This window comes from Rhinoderma darwinii, chromosome 2, assembly GCF_050947455.1.
Source record: "Rhinoderma darwinii isolate aRhiDar2 chromosome 2, aRhiDar2.hap1, whole genome shotgun sequence".
In the NCBI taxonomy this organism is placed as follows: domain Eukaryota; kingdom Metazoa; phylum Chordata; class Amphibia; order Anura; family Rhinodermatidae; genus Rhinoderma; species Rhinoderma darwinii.
In genome coordinates, this window is record NC_134688.1 from 78763667 (window position 1) to 78783981 (window position 20315).

The 20315-nt window shown below is 38.0% G+C and overlaps 1 protein-coding gene across 3 annotated transcripts in view; it reads right to left on the bottom strand.

Moving 5' to 3' along the window:
• Window positions 1-1225: 1225 nt before the first annotated feature.
• Window positions 1226-20315, bottom strand: part of ASIC1 (acid sensing ion channel subunit 1) — a 223280-nt gene continuing 204190 nt past the window's right edge. For all 3 annotated transcript variants that reach the window (XM_075851808.1, XM_075851807.1, XM_075851806.1), the window contains 4 exons: window positions 11706-11797; window positions 10374-10453; window positions 10174-10278; window positions 1226-7712 (listed from right to left, as the gene is read on the bottom strand). In XM_075851808.1, coding sequence (XP_075707923.1) covers window positions 7608-7712; window positions 10174-10278; window positions 10374-10453; window positions 11706-11797 — 382 coding nt within the window. In that variant the 3' untranslated portion in view covers window positions 1226-7607. The remainder of the gene's footprint in view (window positions 7713-10173; window positions 10279-10373; window positions 10454-11705; window positions 11798-20315) is intronic.

The window sequence follows — 20315 nt, forward strand, 5'->3', positions numbered from 1 at the left end:
AATGGTAATACAAACAGAAGCTATGGTTTTCGTTTGCCTTTCTGTTCATGTGTTCCTCCGACGGAAAGGTCTAGCAGAACCCATGAACGGAAGGGTGACGCTGATGTGAACAGGCCCTTACAGCTGAAACACTTTGTAAAACGCATGCATAATTTAAAAAAACGCATGTGGTTATTGGATGCGGTTTTCTCCCCAACACTTCAAAAACGCAACATAAACACAACATGGGATCCGAGCTTTAGCAGTTCTACATTTCAGATTCAGGTGTAGTTATTCTGCATTTACTTGGAACACATTCATAAATATGGGGCCCCTTACTTTTTCTAACATACATTTAGCCACTTTTCTGCCATATAATATGTTTAATTGAGAATTCAAAAATTAAATAACTGTTCCAGTGAAGGTTTTTGGTGTATTATAGTAAAAAGTGGTGAATAGTTATGCCCTCAATTATTTTTTTTTAGTATGGATATATCACCTTGTAGATATTTGCTCTCATCGGGACAAAAATGTCAAAAAGTCTAATTTATTCCACTGTGATTCAATGTTGAATGTCAATAAAAAGAAATGTAAAAAAGTCTTATGGGTCGATTAATATTTTTAGCCATTGTATTTCTTGTACGGCTCTGTACAAGTTCTGAGTTGTACTAAGCTATAATATGCCACCTACAGAAGTCAATACTGTATGTCCGCATGCTTCCGAGGTTTTTTCTTTTGGATTTCCAGAGGGACAAAAAAAACAACATGCCATGTTTCATCAGATTCTATATTACTGAGATATTCAACATTATAAGCTATGCAACGTGTGATGGCACGTGACGCCCTACGGCTCTGTACTACTCAACCAAAGTATACCATAATAATAGGTTTAGAACTAGTCAGAACGGAAGATATTTGAATTAGTGTGATTATAGAGAGACATGTTTTCTTACATACACAGATGCCGCCTCTGTAGAAATATTACAATTCCCAGATATAAGTGAGTTAAATATTCGGTGCAAGGGACAATGAGTACTGTATATACTTTTTAATAATTTTTTTCATTTTCTTTGATGCTCCTACTCAAGTTCCCCAAAGAGAATTGCCTTTTAAAACTGGGGAGAAATGGCATCTCTAATAATGGCGACTGAAAGTTTTTTCTGTAACATTTAAACACTAATGTGCAGGATTTCCTCTTATACAACAAAGGATTATTTGGCTGCGTAGAATAAAAAAATGACACACGTTTTCCATAGTAATCATTCTTTATATCAGTTCTGAGGAGTATACATTACTTTGCCATTTTGTGCTCTGTATGTAATATACATATACCTGTGTAGTTAACATTCTTCACAGGGAAACACGGAACAGCGCCCCCTATCCCATCCCAAGATTATATACACTGAATTTTATACATATATATATATACATATACACTAATTTTATCTATTCATATATTTATAGATGATGGAAAAATATAAAAAAGAATTATAAAATAATGAACTAAAAACAGACTCCTCTTTAAATTACCCCAAATGACACACTCTCACATGCATAAACACATACTTTTTTTCTCATTTACACAGTTTTGTTTTCTCCAGAAATTGTTTGTGTTAGGCCACGTGGAAAAGAAGAAAAAAATAATAAGAATAAAACAATTTTAACAGCTTTTCCTGTACGGTTATACCGAATGACAACAGGGTGAATGTCTTTGTATGGGTATAGGCTGTCTGTACAGTAGATGATTTACTGTAGGATTGTTTGTTTCGCTCATCTCTTCTGTACCATGTGATTTTTTTAGATTCATTTTGAAGGTATTTTATCCACTTCCTCCATCTTATTCCGGTATAGTGAGAGGTAGAAAAAACAAGTTGCCTACATGAGGTGATTTTTTTTTCATCAACATTTTCAAACATTTCACATGAATTGTTATATATTTGTATGGTCTAAGCCTTACTGACAGATGGATGCTTAGGGCAACTTTATGTAGTAGTTGGAGCCTTTGGTAAAACACACAGGATGAAGCACTAAGAGCCATATTGAGAGTAGATCCTGCTTTAGGCATTGTGTCTGAATGCACCATCCACTATAATAGACTGTACATGTTTACTTACAGAATAGGTGGTTGGTAAAGATCAAGTCATTAAAAATTAATACTAACATTATTATAAAATATTTAACGCCTGTCTCTGTTTTTAGGTTGTCTACATGCCAAAATGGGTCTTCTAAGGGCACGATGAGAGTGTTGGCTTATTTTGTGTTATATAATAGGTAAGGGTGCATTGTTTTGTATGAGGGATAATTTTTTTTCACCTATAGACTAGAGAACAGTTAATATTTTTTTTGTGAATTCAGGAAGATTAAAGTAAATTACTGAAATATTTAACGTTAAATTTGTTGGAAATGAGAAGCAGGGCTGAACTGAGATGATAAAGAATATAAATCAAATCAGTTTATATTCATGTATGAGTTTAAATCTACTCCCAAAATGTATTCCCAAAATGGGACCCCAACTGATCATCAGAACGGGGGTCCTGAACTCCCCAGTTCTCCTCACAACTGGACCGCAGTGAGGAGGACATTGAATAAAGCGATGGTCAAGCATGCACACTGCCGCACCATTCAAAGTCTTTGGTAACAGCCAATTACAGCGCTCAGTTATTTCAGTAAGTCCCATAGACATTGAATGGAGTGGCTGGTGCATGCTCAACTGCCACTCCATTTAAGCTCCTCCTCACTGCAGGGGGGGAGGGCAGTGAGGAAAAATGGGGGGTTCGGGACTCTTGCAATTGGTGGGAGTCCCAGTGATCAAACAATTATCACCTACCCTGTGGAAAGGGGCTAAATGTTCATTCTGGGACAACACCTTTAAATCTCTAGATAGAGATGTGGAGACCCACAGTTCTATGGAACTGCTGTAATTAAAGTGAAATTCCATGCATATTTTCATAATTAGTAAAAATGGAACTACTAGAGTCATTTTGAGAGTTTTTCCGAGTTCAGGAAAGAAAAGACTAAGAGCAGGTCCCTGTCAGTCTGTTTACTTCACTGCAGTGATGACGTAGCCGTCTACACATGTGACCGCTGCAGTCAATCACCGTTATTGGTTATTTTATTATTTTGAACACATTTCCTGTGCTTAGCCCATTTTTTCCTGATCTCTGAAAAAAAAAACCTTTAATGTACCAGAGCCAATTACATACTGATAGCACTTAGGGTATGTTCACACGGCCTATTTACGGACGTAATTCGGGCGTTTTTGCCCCGAATTACGTCTGAAAATAGCGCCTCAATAGCGCTGACAAACATCTGCCCATTGAAAGCAATGGGCAGACGTTTGTCTGTTCACACGAGGCGTATATTACGCGCCGCTGTCAAATGACGGCGCGTAATAAAGACGCCCGCGTAGAAGAAGTGACCTGTCACTTCTTTGGCCGTAATTGGAGCCGCTATTCATTGACTCCAATGAATAGCAGCGCTAATTACGGCCGTAATTGACGCGGCGTTCAAGCGCCTGCACATGCCGGTACGGCTGAAATTACGGGGATGTTTTCAGGCTGAAACATCCCCGTAATTTCAGCCGTTACGGACGCCCTCGTGTGAACATACCCTTAGGGTTAGTTCACACTGAGTTTTTTTTTACGCGGAAACCGCGTCGGAAAACGCGCCAAAAAACGTCCGAAAATGCCTCCCATTGATTTCAATGGGAGGCGGAGGCGTTTCTTTCCCGCGAGCGGAAAAACCGGCTCGCAGGAAAAAGAAGGGACATGCCCTATCTTCGGACATTTGCGCTTCTGACCTCCCATTGACATTAATAGGTGGCAGAAGAAACGGATTTCGCTGCGTTTTTTTTTCCGGGGCACTCAATGAGGCAGATTTTCTGCCTGCAAAAAACTCAGTGTGAACCCAGTCTTATTATTATCTCACATACAGCTTCAATCAATAGCTGAACAGCAGGAAGTGACATCAGATAAAGGGACGCCATTTTGGCAACTACTCCTGTACATTCCAGTAACATGTAGTATTGGTATTGCCTGTGGTGTATAGGAACCTAAAATGTATACAGCTCTTTGGAAACTTGCATTAGAGGTACCATAATGAAAGAAATAACAATATTGGTATGTTATATGAAAGGAGTCGGTCTATTTTAATTATTATTAAAATTTGCCTGGAGTTTCACTTTAACAAAGCATTCAACAACTGGAAATTACCGATTTCCTAAGAACAAGTTCTGTAATGGTTCGTGCAAGTAGCAAAGCTTATGTTTTCACATTACAGAGCAGTAGGCACACTGTGTGCCACATCATGGTTTCTCCATGAGGCACTGTGTTCTCCTCCAGAGGCATTGAATGCCTCCTTAATACGGCATATGTTGGCACATGCCACAATTTTTTTTCTCAAGGATTCCGTATACATACAGAGGTACAGTATGGGGCCATAGCAAGCAGTGGGCGCCATAGTACATAACTGTACAACACGGAATTGTAATATGGTCATTTGCATGGGCCCTTATGCTAACCTGGTCTGAGCAGTTAATTTTAACAAACATTCCAATTAATTAATTTACATAAGTAATTCTACCATTCCTATTAAACAGTTTATTTCAAATGGAGGATATGTGCAGTCCCTGACATACGTACAGTCATTATATATCATTTTTATTCTGGTCTTATTGTATTTTAGTGTGTTACAAATACAATAGTAATAATTTAAGACATGGCACCAGACTAGGCTCAGACAACCTCTTTGTTTCTGATGAATAGTCATACTGTGATATGTTTCAATTGTTTTTTTTTCCTTATTTTGCACTAAAAAAAAATTCATCCTGTGATACGTGATTGTGGAAAGGTTTAACAATCAGATATATAAAGAATATATGTAAATTCTGTTTTTTCTTTTCATTGTATATGGGGTGAGGAGGTACCAGTGATGATAATGATATAAATAAAGGCAAATAGAAGATTCCTGGTCACAGGAGAAGTTCCAGGTTTCCCAAGGATCATTTTTGAGTCCACTGAGCATCAGCAATTGAAAGCTGTAGACGCTGGTCCACATATCCACATTATTCCAGCACGTTCAGCGCCTCTTCACATTATGGTCACAGTGATTAGTCCTCCAAGGTCGAATATTTAGTTCAGCTTTCTGGGAGTTCAAAAAAATCTGGTCTCCAGCAAGGTACACAATGACTTATCATAGTACAATCAATGTGACCAAGGATAGTAAACACATAGAAAGGTATGCTGTCTCCCATCTTTAAGTCTATTAAAATAATAAAGTGATTTTTTTTGTAGCACCCGAAGGTCAGGCTCAAAGGCCGCCATGTACAACAATCATCTGCTCTTGCCATGGATTTGGAGAATTGGAAGAGATTCACTTCTTAAAATAAAAGAACACTCCCTATCTCCGTTCATATAGTGTGTTGTTTTAAATGTTCTTAGATTGCCCTAAACTAAAAGTTCACATTCACAGAAATCCTATAACTTCTTTCGAGAGTGAACCTCAAATATCACATCCACAAAATAGGGAAATCAGGAGAAAGAGAGCAAGGCAAGAGAGAAATCTCACACAACTAGAAAGAGCACTGACTATCTAAATAACAGGAGCCACTGATGCCAGTCTAATAAGCCAACTGAGATAATATCCATGGTAATAAAGCAGTAGGTTTTGAAATCTGTGGGGAGATTCTAATATTTAACCGCTCTGCTTATCTTTTTGGACAGAAATAAATATCGGCTTATTTAAAGAGAATTAGACACACACACAAATGACATTTCAACCTCACAATAGACAATCTAAATAAGAATGAGAAACATTTATCTAATTTGGGGCAACTGGGTTTGGTAATAATAAAAAAAATTACATGTTCTAATTAAGAGCCTAAGCTCTGATATAATGTATCAGACCCCAGATATAGCCTTTATACGCCTTATGTAGGGAGAAGTATACAACATGTCTGCCCCCTGTTTAATATAGGAGGAAATACAATTTTATGTAGGAATTTTAAATTTTTATTGTTATTATAATGCTTTTTGATAGAATCTAAATGAGAAAAAGATATCTGCAATGCATTATGGTATGTTTACCTGTTAAAAGGCTTATTCTTATTCGAGTCTTAAAGGGTCATTCTCATCTCACACATTTATGGCATATCCACAGTAGAGGTGGATGCTTGCCGTCGCATCATGGTGGAGAATGAAAGCAAAGCGGGTCGCTTATGCGCGCGGCTATCTCCATTCTGTTCTATATGAATTCAGAAACTCCCGCAACTCCCATAGCACAGAATGGAGAGAGACGTGCTCATGCGTGTACATCTCTCCACTTAGTCTAAGCCTGGAATCGGCGGCCAGCGGCAGCCTTTACCAGCCAGACTGAGGATCGGGTAACCCCTGTTCTTGATATAGGTATGGGTCCCAGAAGTGGACATGCCATAATTGTCTGAGGTGTGAGTAACCTTTTAAGCCAGCCAAACACTTAAGATATCTATCTCCCCTGACCTCCCCATATATATGAATGCTAAGCTTTCATGACAATTTTAATGTGGAGAGGGGAATAATAGAGTTGTCTGGCAGCAGAAAATGTCCAGTAGAACAAAGGATCCTTGTTTCCCCCGACATCTGCCATTGTAAGACAGTCAGGAGGCCCTTCATACACATTACAAATTTGTTAGAATCACAGAAGTTGGCAGGATAGTCTGTCAATTTTGGCAGCTTTTAAGCGCCATGTTCCTTTCTTCGTTTAATAAAAGGTATGGATCCAGTAGAGGAAAAATTAAAACTTTCCGAAAAGAAAGCTTTATCCTCATCTCAGCTAGGATCTGTTCCCATTTAATACAAAAATAAAGGAAAATAGAGCTTTATGGGAGTGTTAAGATGTACTATTATAAAGTGCCTTATTTTACTAGCATGGGGACTGCCCAAGTGGACTTTACTGTCCACTTTGGATCTGTTCACGATGTACAACATAGCACTCTCTGGAATTTTAAGATAAAAATAATAATCACAGTTTCTGTATGCTTTGTGTGGATTACATTATCATTGCAGTTTCATTTCTTATTTCTCTTCACTTCAGTTAGACTATACATGTACTGCTCGAAAAGTCTGTTGGCTACTGATATGGCATCCTGTATTGTCGTATGAGAGATCCTATGGAGTTTATTTCCACTTATGTATAATGTACCTTTCCCCGTCTTTTAGATGTGGTTTCCTTTGGAGGACAGAGTGCCTGTTTCTTGTATTTAGTGGTCTCCTTCATGTTGAGTAGTCACTGGTCTGCAGATATTTGTATTTGATAAACTTTGAATTTGTCTAACTTTCAATTACTGGATCCCAAGTAAATGGGTATATTTATATAGGGGTTTTATTCTGCTCACAAAGTCCCTGCTGTCATAAGTAGAACTTGTCTTCTTTGTCGTAAGTACCAGGAGGTTGATGTGGTCTTCTCATTCATCCTCACATTGCCCATTAGGTCATGTTCTCTCACACAGATTTACACTCTTTATAGTTAAGGTGATGCTGTTTTTAGTCATGTCGATTTTCTTCCAGGCTCTTGTGCTCTCTTCTTCGCTTCTCATAAACTCTTGCTACTTTCAGATGATGATTTTGCTCTCTTGGCTGTTTCAGGACATGGTCTCAGCATGTGAAGTCTTCAAATGCTCCACGTACCGCATGGTGGGGGAGAATGTTAGCTGTATAGCTCATACCTGCTGGGTGCCCTCTCACACCCTCACATGGAGCCTGTAATAAAACAGAGTATTCATTATAACAAAGCACGATTGAGAAAATATGTCAAATATTAAAAAATATACTTTATATATATATGTTGCTATAGCCATTGTATAATAGCTTTGTCGAAACACTGTGTACAGATCTTTATGCCCAGCAACCAGCAACCTTTATTGAACTTTTGTACTAGTTAGCTATGTGCCAATAGAATAGGATAATGAGCAAGACAAGGAAAAAAAAAAACGGAAATGTATTCATGAGATAACATGCTGACTTTTTTTTTATAGCTTCTATGTTTTGTTTTGGGTTTTTGCACCTTTTTTGTGGGGGGGGGGGGGGCAATAGTCCCTAGCATCTCTCTTTATATAGAGTATATATTGTATTTGGAAATGAGAAATACTTATTGTTATATTTTTAACTATGTTATTTGGAAATGAACAAGGTAAAAACTGGATCTAATGACAACTCTCCTGCAGCCAGACTAGTATTTATTTGAATAATTAAATCCGATTCAACTTATTGCATATGAAAAAAGTATGGAATCATATGAAACTGGATGCCAGGCCTTGACTGGCAATGTCACAAGTCTGGCATTTGCTCAACAATCTTTAAAAAAGTCATTCTTGTGCCCATACTGCTTATGGTAAAATATATGTAGCTTGTTCTCAATGGGCAATCGGCAAAAACAAATAAATTACTCCAGAAGTGATCTTCCCACCAAGACGAAAGAAGACTTAAGGACAATTATAAGTATTTCTTTTGGAGAAGGAAAAAATGGTCCCATCGTCTTGATATAAGAATAATTATAACATGTTTTAATCACGTTGTAAAATCTAAGATTTAAAAACTAGATGACTGCGTGGATGTTCTGTAAAAACTCACTAAAATGGGACCAAAACTAAGGTCTACACATATAATACAATCAGGGGTGTAACTAAAATTCATAGGGTTCCTTAGTAATTGGCCCCCACCGTGTTGTCAGTAACTTGGACTGTGGTAACGCAAACAGCAATTTCAGAAGGATGGACAGTAGGGTCATATATAAGATATTCTGCACAAAGGAGAAGTGGAGTAGTCTTGGAGAAAAATTTGATATGGGCAAATACTACAGTTTTCCCTTTCACTATTTTTGATAAAGCCCCCCCAATGTTTCTTCATATGAGTGGACCATCCTTACCCTCACGATTTGTAGAAGCTTCTATGGCCGATATGGCTGTACTTGTGCACATTAACTGGTTAATGACCATTTATATACTGTTTATATACAGCGGGCAGTCCAGGTCCTTAAAACCCACGCCATAGTATATCTATAGTGCAGGCTTTAGCTGGCTGCCCGAGTGATAGGGCAGCTGAATATTGGGTTCCTGGCAGTGTGAGACAGCAGGGGTCCCTGCAGAAAGCACAGAAGAGGACTTCTCTGTTCTCAGGTATACTGCGCTCAATAAGCGCTGTGTATAGAATAGAGGCAGCAGCATGACGTTAGTGGGAGGCTGCTGCTGGGTCTAACTAGACGCAGCAGAGCCCTAATAGTGACAATAGTCACTATAAAAGGGCTAATTTCCCCTGTAACTAGGACTTCTGTGCAGCCTCAGTTAGAGTGAAAAGTATAGTTAAAAGAATAGTGTCCAAAAATAAAAATAAATAAAAATAAAATCCCTTTGAGGGACAGACCATAATAAAAAAAAAAGTAAAAAGCAAAAATAAATTAAATAGAAAAATACACATAAAATACCCTTTTAAAAAAACGTCCCCCTGACAATTATTGTCGTAACGATATCCCTGACCCAATTACCCTAAAATATACATGTAATATATCAAAATTTATTGTAGACAATGACGATCCAAAACAAACAGTCTATTTTAGGGTAACACTATATTATTATCAGAAAAAAATTAGCTACAAAGTAAAAAAGCTGATTTTTTTTTACAATATTTTTCTAACTATAAGTTTAAAAATTTGGATGAAAAAAACAAAAAAAAATGAAAAAAGAAATCTGTATTGTTTACAAAATTTTTTACAAAAATCATATTGCTAGCCCAACAAGAAAACAATTATAGCCATTTAACTCACATGTGCTAAAAATGGCTAAACAGTGCCTGGTCCTGAAGGCTGAAAATAGCCCGGTTCTGAACTGTGTACAGTATATCATGCTTTTTATTCGTTGCGGGTCATTGGACGTCAAACACTGCTATATTATTGTATCTTTAATATATGTGATTATTGCATGATATGTGTAGAACCCATTTTTAGTGAACTTTTACAGTACAGTATTTAATTGAATAGTCCTAAGATTTAATTCCTGTATTGTGATGAATCATTTTTATGATTATTCTTATTTATTATATAGCTCAGTCATCGTCTCGTACTTGCGGCAGTTATGATTTATGTGCTGTGGGATCTTATACTTGCTAAAAGTTAGGGAATCCCCCATGATTTCAGAGTTTTGAATATTAGAATATTAGTTTAACTTACATGGCGCTTTACATCGTCCATACTTAGCGTTGCTCCTTTGTCATTGTTGTTACGTTTTGAATCTTTCCCACATTTTGCACCCCCGCACAGCTTGTATTTCAAAACCTAAAGAAAACCATCAGCATTAATTCTGTCATTACCATAGGGCCAGCATACAGGATACAGCTTCAGCTTTCAGTTAGAGTTCCTCTGTCACCTACCTCATAGGCATAGTCAAAGAGCTCGAGAACTGTTAGGATACTCGCTCCAATAAACAGACCCATCTGTCCCCCAATGTCCCCTATAGGAAAAAAATCATACCACCAATAAGACAAGAGGACAAACAGACTTCAATGAGATTGCGCTGTAATCATGTCAGGAATTTTTGCCTATAAAAGTGGAGAACGAATTAAAAATGGAGAAGATGAGACCTAGAAAATAAAAGCCAAAAGGGTCAGAGCTGTTAACATTTTCAAAAAAATATCCCTGGAGACGGAGTGAAGACTGTACAATAATCGTGGTCAAGACACAGAACAAATTCTACTGCAATGAATCCGAGCCTCATCAACTGATGATGTCCGACATAATCACTTGGAGAACCGCAGGTTGTCTAAAGGGCTCAATCACATTCAGTGGCTGACATTTTTCTATTTTTTTTAAAGATAAGATTAGAAACGGAAAAAGGACAGTACTTTCTTTTGGGAAAACTCTTGTTTACTCCTAGCACTAGGGAACACTGGATTTAAAGTGAACATGTAACATTGGCAATGCAGCCCATTTTTCCGGCAGCATGTTACAGAGCAAGAGGAGCAGAGCAGACTAATGTAGAGCTGTGGGTCTAACAAGTACTATATATATATATATATATATATATATATATATATATATATATACACATATATATCCCTGCTCTTCCTGGACTTATGGGTCCTCTTTCAGCCCCACTTGGTGATTGACAGCTTGCTCTCTATGCAGACTGATACAGAGAACTTGAATGGTGAGATGTTGAAACATAAATTATTTTAGAAAGTTGCAGAACTTTGAATTAATTTGATCTTATTAAATTGCAGCCCTAGTCAAGATGGATGCCATCATACTTCTAATGAGATGCACATGACGCATCTACAGAATATTCTTCAGAAAACGGAATTCTATCTATCTATCTATCTATCTATCTATCTATCTATCTATCTATCTATCTATCTATCTATCTATCTATCTATCTATCTATCTATCTATCTATCATCTATCTATCTATCTATCTATCTATCTATCTATCTATCTATCTATCTATCTATCTATCTATCTATCTATCTATCTATCTATCTATCTATCTATCTATCTATTATATCTATCTTGAAAAGAGTGCTTTTGATGTGGGCCACGTTGTTACAGTTTCATGCTGTCGTCACATTTTCCATCTACCAAATATGAGCTCATTATTTCCTATGCCCTGCATTGGCTGATGTAAAACATGTAGTAGGCAGTCATACAGAATGAATGGACACTATTGCGAGAATGGAAGCTAGTATTTGGTTGATGAGATATCTCACCGAGAAGTCCAGCCACCTCATATGCCTTCTTCTGTTCTATAGTTTCATAGTTCAATGCTTCAAAAAAGATATCCAGTACCAAAATGTTCTCCCTGTTAAAGAGAGCGTAAAGAGATAAGAATTTGTAGACTTATGTGGTGACAAAGCAGAAAAACTCCACCAGAAAGACCAAGGCTGGCCATACACATGAGATAACCCTGTTAAGGGGTTAAAGAGGCTCTGTCACCAGATATTGCAGCCCCTATCTGCTATTGCAGCAGATAGGCGCTGCAATGTAGATTACAGTAACGTTTTTATTTTTAAAAAACGAGCATTTTTGGCCAAGTTATGACCATTTTTGTAGTTATGCAAATGAGGCTTGCAAAAGTCCAAGTGGGTGTGTTTAAAAGTAAAAGTCCAAGTGGGCGTGTATTGTGTGCGTACATCGGGGCGTTTTTAATACTTTTACTAGCTGGCCGTTCTGATGAGAAGTATCATCCACTTCTCTTCAGAACGCCCAGCTTCTGGCAGTGCAGACACAGCGTGTTCTCGAGAGATCACGCTGTGTCGTCACTCACAGGTCCTGCATCGTGTCAGACGAGCGGGGACACATCGGCACCAGAGGCTACAGATGATTCTGCAGCAGCATCGGCGTTTGCAGGTAAGTAGCTACATCGACTTACCTGCTAACGCCGATGCTGCTGCAGAATCAACTGAAGCCTCTGGTGCCGATGTGGCCGACACGATGCAGGACCTGTGAGTGACGTCACAGATCTGCACTGCCAGAAGCTGGGCGTTCTGAAGAGAAGTGGATGATACTTCTCGTCAGAGCGCCCAGCTAGTAAAAGTATTAAAAACGCCCCGATGTACGCACATAATACACGCCCACTTGGACTTTTACTTTTAAACACACCCACTTGGACTTTTGCAAGCCTCATTTGCATAACTACAAAAATGGTCATAACTTGGCCAAAAATGCTCGTTTTTTTTAAAATAAAAACGTTACTGTAATCTACATTGCAGCGCCTATCTGCTGCAATAGCAGATAGGGGCTGCAAAATCTGGTGACAGAGCCTCTTTAAGGAGAGTGGTAAGCCAAGCAACTATAACATTTTTATAAAAAGAAATACAATTACCTTAAACTGTTTTTGATGTTCATACAATCCAGAACTTGGGATGTGTCCAGCCCATCAATTAACATGTTATAATTAAAATACATAAAATCTATTCAGACTGTAATTTGTTTGAGAATTTATTTCAGAACTGTATTAAAATGTAAAGAGAATCAGTCACAGCATTATCTGAAGGTCTGTCTGCACGCCAACCAGGAGCTTTATCATCCAACTCGAATCTTCACAGCGTTGTGTAGAACAAAAAGTAACTTCATACAGAGATGCCACAAGGACTATTAGTTCTGGATACTATAATTAGGCTATTCATATCTGCATATGATGTTAGTTACGCCTGTATGAAAAGTAAAAAAATACACAAAAATAATAACCCTATTAGCTAACCAGAGACAAATTATAATTACAATCTTTCGGGGCACAGCGGCCTTTTCTACGCACATATTTGCACTGAAGATTTTCCACTGAGAGAATCATTTTGGATAATGAGACCATAAAATAAAATTCCTGCTTGATAGAAGTGCCTAGAAATTTACATCTAGCTATATCGCGACTTACACTTTGAATAAACTATTCAAAGTTTTTTCCCCAGGTCCAGTACACCAGAGCCTACACTATGGAAAAAAAAAATCATCCACCAACCACAAACCACTAACGTGGTTATTTTACTTTTGTGAGGGTACATACCTACTGTGTATGAGAAGGATGTGCCAAGGACGGTAAGTAAAATGTTGTTGTAATTTGCCAACGTCTTAAGGCCAAATAAGAAAAAAACGTAAATAATGTCGACATCAATGATCTGACAATAATTTGGAGAGGTTCCTTTCCCAAAAATAACTGATGAAGTAACAACTTTATCAAGTTTCATCCAACACCTAAACTCACAATTATGCAGTATCCTGGACACTTCAATCTACCTTGACTTGATATTACACAAATATTATTATATCATTAACCCACATGTCACCCTGCGTATCTCAGTTGGAAAAGATTTCATCCAACTACAGCCAAGCTCTAAAATGTGTTTCAATTTATTTAGCAACTAGTGAAAACTGCCACCGACTTCAAACCTATTTCATGAACAAAATATTCACATCTTCTCAAACAAACAGCCACCGAACCTAAGGAACATGATTGACCGAAGTACACAATCACATCCATGAGAAATTGATACTATCCCCAGCAACAATAAAAGATGTGAGACAAAAAAATAATAGGCATAGCCAACTTGCAAAACTCAATGTATTATTTAGTCCATCCTAAAATGGGATGTATATGGTGCTATTCCAAAAACGCCTCAATAGAGGGAACTACATTAGGCAAATGAAGGAGATACTGCAAGTAAACACATATATCTTGAAGTCTATCTTCATGCTGCAATTTTGTAACACAACCGATTAGGGATAATTGACCCTCAAAATTGTTAAGACCACAAGATCGATGCCTACACTTTTATAATTGTGTATATTACTGTTTGATTTTATTTGTATTACAGTACAGTATGGAAAAGTTAGACTCTCTTCCCATAGCGTTTGAGTCCTATGTTTGGCATATGCACCTGGAAAGCTCCTGGCGCATACGCCAAATGCATCTATAGGACTGTATTCACCTGATGGATGGCAAAAGAATGTGCTTTTGGCATCCCTCGGGCTAGTATACATTGGTAAGCCTTTAGAAAAACACTGACTACGCTTTTCTATATAGAGGCATCCAGCAAAAAAAAAGTATAAAGCGTGATATTAGCCAATGACATATGCCATTGTATGCCTATACATTGACATACATCTCAGCCTTCCATTGGAGGTACAAGCAGGGAAATCCTCCTGATGTATACCTTCAAAGTAAGGCTCAAATACATTGGGAACAGAGCCTAAGAGGACAACTATTGCCATGTTACAAACAAGAATGATCATTTTATCTATATATAATTATTGGACATTAATAGAGAAAAAAAATATAGAAGAAAAAAAAAAGCCAACAATACAATTTCCTTTGATATTGAGATGATATTCCAGAACACCTACAGTCTTTCATTTGGCCAACATATACTGTGTGTAAATATAGTACGATACTATATTTTTATTTAACAAGTCATTTTGCAGTATTAACAATTATTATATCTGCCAATGCAGATAATTACAGCTACTTGCCAAGAATTCCACACTTCTTGTAAAAGCCAGTAAACATAAAAATAGCACATCACTACAGCAGATCAGTAAAAAGCAATTCCTCTCATGACTGATTTTTTTCAGGGGAAAAACAATAGCAAACCAATAAAACAAAACCACAACAACAATGAAGACAGAGGGTCAGAGGCTTTTTTGAATGTATGGTCTAGCAGTTTTATGGAACACGCTGTTTCGGCTGAAGAGGATAGATCTTGTTTTCTGCAATACCAACAAAAATATAAAAAAAAGTCTGAAGCTTGACTTTACATATGAAGATTTACTCAAGATTGAACACATTGTGAATAAGTTGTCCTTCACTGAACTCTCCAACAACAAGGGGGTCCTTGTCAGTGTCTATCCACTTCTCAACATCTTCTTACACCCTCCTGATTAGATTACCCCCTGGTCCATCTGTAAGATTTAGCAAATTGTTGTCAGAACAACTTTGGCCTATGTCAAAACCTTCCAACTCCTCGTCTGATGGACTGTCATAAAAACACAGAGGCAGACCACAACTTAACGTCTGCTTTATTGCCTTCCATTCCAAGTATCATCTTAGATAGCAGACCTGTAGGGCTAGAAGTCACAGTACAGCTGTCAGAATTCATCAGTTTCCGTACAGTAGTTCCTGTTTGAATTCCTAGACGAATCCATTCCTTATCCATCGGTTTCAATAAAAATGTTCTATTTGAAGGAAGGTTGTGAAGATTTACCAGTTTGGAAGTTCTCAAGCTGGTGAACTTGTGCCTTGAAGTTATTCAAAAGTAGGGTGACCTTAAACTCCTCTGGCTATCTTTGACTTCCATGGTTTTCTTCTTCCGATGGCTCAAAATGCTTTCTAGTGATCTGTAGACATCCATGTGTTGTCCTCACAGTTTACCCTGCCGTCCAACCACCTCCTCTCATTATAAGTATTAGTTGACATATTGTTTTTAGTATTTGGATGTAGAGAATACATTGTCTAGTTTAGAATGATGTGTTGTCATTCTGGGTTTAATCTGTAGATTAGACATTTCATCCAAATGTAAATGTATGTATCTATCTTGATCTACACAGGTCAGCTTTTTTTTACAAGAATTGCAAAGCAGTAGTGATAAATAAAATGCAAGTGTGGGCATCACATGTAGATGAAAACGCATCCATTACCTCTGAGGTGAAACCTCCATCAGTCACATATTCCATGGAATTACAAAGTAGATAGACGGCTTCTAATTGATGGGAGAGGAGCAGCAGTTTCCGAAATTGGAACTGTAATCTCTACCCATTTTTTCTTTGACCAGACGTCTATAAGTGTCTTAGATAATTCTCTTTGTGTTTTGAGTTTTTCCCATAAGGCCTCATTCACAAAAAAGCATGAAAAATCTGTACCACTTTATACCATATTTATACTACATGTTTTCATTTGGTTATCGAATGAGTTCCATGTACTTCCGTAGGAGTCCCATATTGTGTTCTGAAATATTTACCGATTCAAAACCAATACTCCTTGCCACTAGATTATGGGAAAAGTCTGGTACCAGCGTAAAGGTTTTTGCATAGATACACAAATGTGATTTTAAAGTTTTCTATGGACTTCTATGAAGTCAAAATTGGCATACATACGACACGATGGAGCACAGGACTTTTACACACGACATCACATGGAGTGCACACAAAGAAAAACAGACGACAACACACAGCGGTTTGGAAGCTTCATGTGTATTACGACTCTTTACCACTTAGAAATGGTGTGGAACTGTAATAAAGTTGTCCAAAGTCTGTTTACTAAAGTCGAGCTACTCCATGAAGTCAAAACAGTTACTGTATGTCATGATCAAAGACTTTTAGCTTCGAGTACAGGGCACACAGATCAACAACTATTTTTTTTCTTCGTTCTGCTTTGCCTATGTGAATCTGTACTGCATGGCCCGGATGATGAAAGTGCATATCTTAAAAGCTTGCCCTTTAAAATGTATCAAATACATGATTTATATACTCCCCCTGTCTGCGCATTTAATCCTTACTTCAATATCTGATTAAAAGTGTAGTGAGGCTGAATTGATAAAAATATGCTTTAAAGGAAAAGAAATAGCTGACCTTTTCCTCTGTGTGCACGCTTACAGCGGAACAGCAAACATCCGAGAAGGGATGCTGAATTACTACTTCCCATATAGCTGAGACACATTTTATTTTACTGCAGAACTCATTTTATATAACAATGTCACACACCCGTCTACATCGAAATATCTGTGCTTAGTTCCTGAAAAATTCATGGCAGACATTCCGGTTTCTTCAAATATCACACATTTGGGTGCATGTGTATTGAAGCCAATCCAGAGCCATTTCATTTCCAATGAGTCTGCTGTGCTATAAACTGCATTGTCTGAACTTTAACACATTGGATTTGGTCTCTGTTCACATCTGCGTTATTTCCGTTTTCTCTGTTCCGTCATAGGAACAAAACAAAACGCTAAAATAATGGAAGTTCCGGATTTGTCACATAAAAAACACAATGGTGCCCAATGGAACCCATTAACTTTAATGGGTTCTGTTGGGTTTCTGTCATGGCTTCCGTCATTTTACTGGACAAAATAGTTCTGCATGCTGCGCTGTTTTGTCTGGGATTTTTGACGGAATCTGTGATGGAGGATTCTAACGGAGAATCCAACGCAGATGTAAACACAGATTAAACCGTCCGGTGGTTACTCTTCTGTTTCTTTTGTTTATTGAAGGTGTTGTCCCTTTATATATCCTATTATATGGAGATCCCATGATTTGGATGTCCCTCTATTAGCTATATGATCATATTCACATGCGGCAGATGTTGCAGAAATTTCTGAGACTGCAAATCAGTTCAGTTTCTTTGAATGAGGTTTTTCGGTGGCAAGTGCATGGATTTCTGCAAGCCACATTCAGATAAATGGGACAGTCACAGAGATGTTTCTAACAAATCTGCCGTCTGTGAATATACAATATCAATAAAGCATTGGAGTGAAGGATTGCTGGGGTCTGATCATGGATTTCACTAGATGATGTTTAATGCCTCACGTCTGACATGTAGAAATTAAAAACGACTCATTTAGATTCCAGGAGAATGTTTATATCTGGGACTATCCTTGGATATTGTATTACATGGCCATTCATTTATTCAGCTGTGGCTTTCCCTGGTGATAACAGCAGATTGATGGGGGTTAGAAAATCTGGACCCGCAGAGATCAGCTGATCACCAGGCCGGCATCATAAGACACCCACTGTTCCCTCTAAGCAGTGTGATCTGGAAATATTAGAGTTAAGAAATCCACACACTGCAGACAGGTAGATCTGTTATTAGGCCTTGTTCACACAGTGCAAATTTGATGCAGATTCTGTATGTGTTTTTTAAGTCAAAACCATGAAGAGAACCTAAGCAGAAGAAATATATAAAGGAAGACCTTGAAGTGTCTCCTTTTCTAGATCCAATTCTGGTTTTGGTTTAAAAAATGCATGCAAAATCTGCATCAAATTAGCATTGTGTGTACAAGGCCTTTAAACTTGTTAATCTTAGTAGAATGTTATTTTAACTCTTTATTTTCCAGAGTGCACAGCTTAGAGAGATAATCACTGGAGACAAACCTTTTAGGGGTATGTTTACACAGGTCAGATACGCTGCGGAAATGTACACAGCGTATCCAACCTAGAACCTGCAAAGAATTCCGGCCGGAAGACCGCATAAAATTGTGGTGCAATTTTTTGGCTGGGAAATGAGTCAATACTTACGTTCGCTAACGTTGCCATAGAGACACGTTCCTGCTCGCCCCCTCTGTTCTCCGTGCAGCCCGGCCTCCTGTGATGATGATGCAGCCCGGCCTCCTTTTATGATGATGCAGCCCATGTGACCGCTACACCCTGTGATTGGCTGCAGCAGTTACATAAGATGAAACGTCATCCCAGGAGGCCGGCAGCTTGAGAACAGCCAGGGGAACAAGGAGCCATTGCTATGGCACTGCCAGGGAACTAAGTATAGACTTTTTAAATCAAATTTAAATTATTTTAAAGAAAAAGGTGGTTTTTTTTCAATTTGCGATTATTGTGGCGGAATTGTAGCTATTGCTCCTCAAAAATCATAACATTTACTATTTAATGTGGCTCTTACCTCCCCATTAAACCCAATGTGGAAAAGTCGCAACTAAAATGCAACGATTCCACAGGATAAATTGACATGGTGCGGATTAAAAATCTGCACTGCAGGTCAATAGATGCATGTTTTCTTTGCAGATTTTTTTCTGTAGCGTGCGGATGAGATTTTTTCAAATCTCATCCACTTTGCTGCTACAGTAATACGCTGCGGATTTTCCGCAATGAAATCTGTTGTGAATAATACACAGCTAATCCACCCCGTGTGCACATACCCTAAGGGATCTTGAAAGCTGTATTCCGTTAATAGACAGAATGTTGTAATCTCAATCATCTCGGAACAAACTCAAGTGTTCCTTAATGGCATGATAATAAATTTTTCCGAAATGGATGATATTCCATAGAAATGCACATTAATCATGAGAAAAGAAGTCATTTTCTGAAGGATCCATCACAAGTCACAAGTATAACCTGTTGGTGGTGCTGTTGAATATGTCAGTGGAAATAAGTAAGAAATTGTAAGGAAAGTTCAGATGACTCAGTGATTCTACTCTCGAAACTGTTACTACAGAGGTAAAGAGCCAATAGATAGGCTCTGTGCACACTACATTTTGGTACCTCCTTTAGCGTGTACTATGGGAAAGCTCCCGACGTAAACAATAAAAGTGTCCATAGAGCCCATCAAGCCGACGAGGCCAAAAGTGTATGCTTTTGGCCTCCGTCAGGCTGTTAAACGTCAGAATAACTTTTTTTTGGAGGATGGAATAATGTAGTAGGCTACGCTTTTCTATCCCCAGGGATCCAGAAGAAAAAACTTACACCACACAGTTTTTAGGTATAGGCTTTTCAATAGCCTTTCATGACATATGTGTTAAAACGAATACCATTTTAGTCTATGGGTGACGTTTGGGTAAACAGATGCCTATACCAATATACTCTATGGTGACAGAAGCCACAGCCACAGCCTAAATGAAGTATACACTTTTACCGTTGTATACATTAACATAGGCCAAAAACATGATGTGCACATAGTCTTAGAGGCATGGCTACATGTTAAACTGTATGTTCAACCTCGGTGAATGTATACACATATTAGGAAGCTGTGTAATTAGAAATTATACTTATGGGAATTGCTCTCTTTTTTACCACTATTGCCCTGAAAAAGTCTTCGGTGAAATACAGGCTACAAATGTAGCTGTACCTGTAGCTACCGGCTCTCTTATTGAATGACTATTGCTTGTACA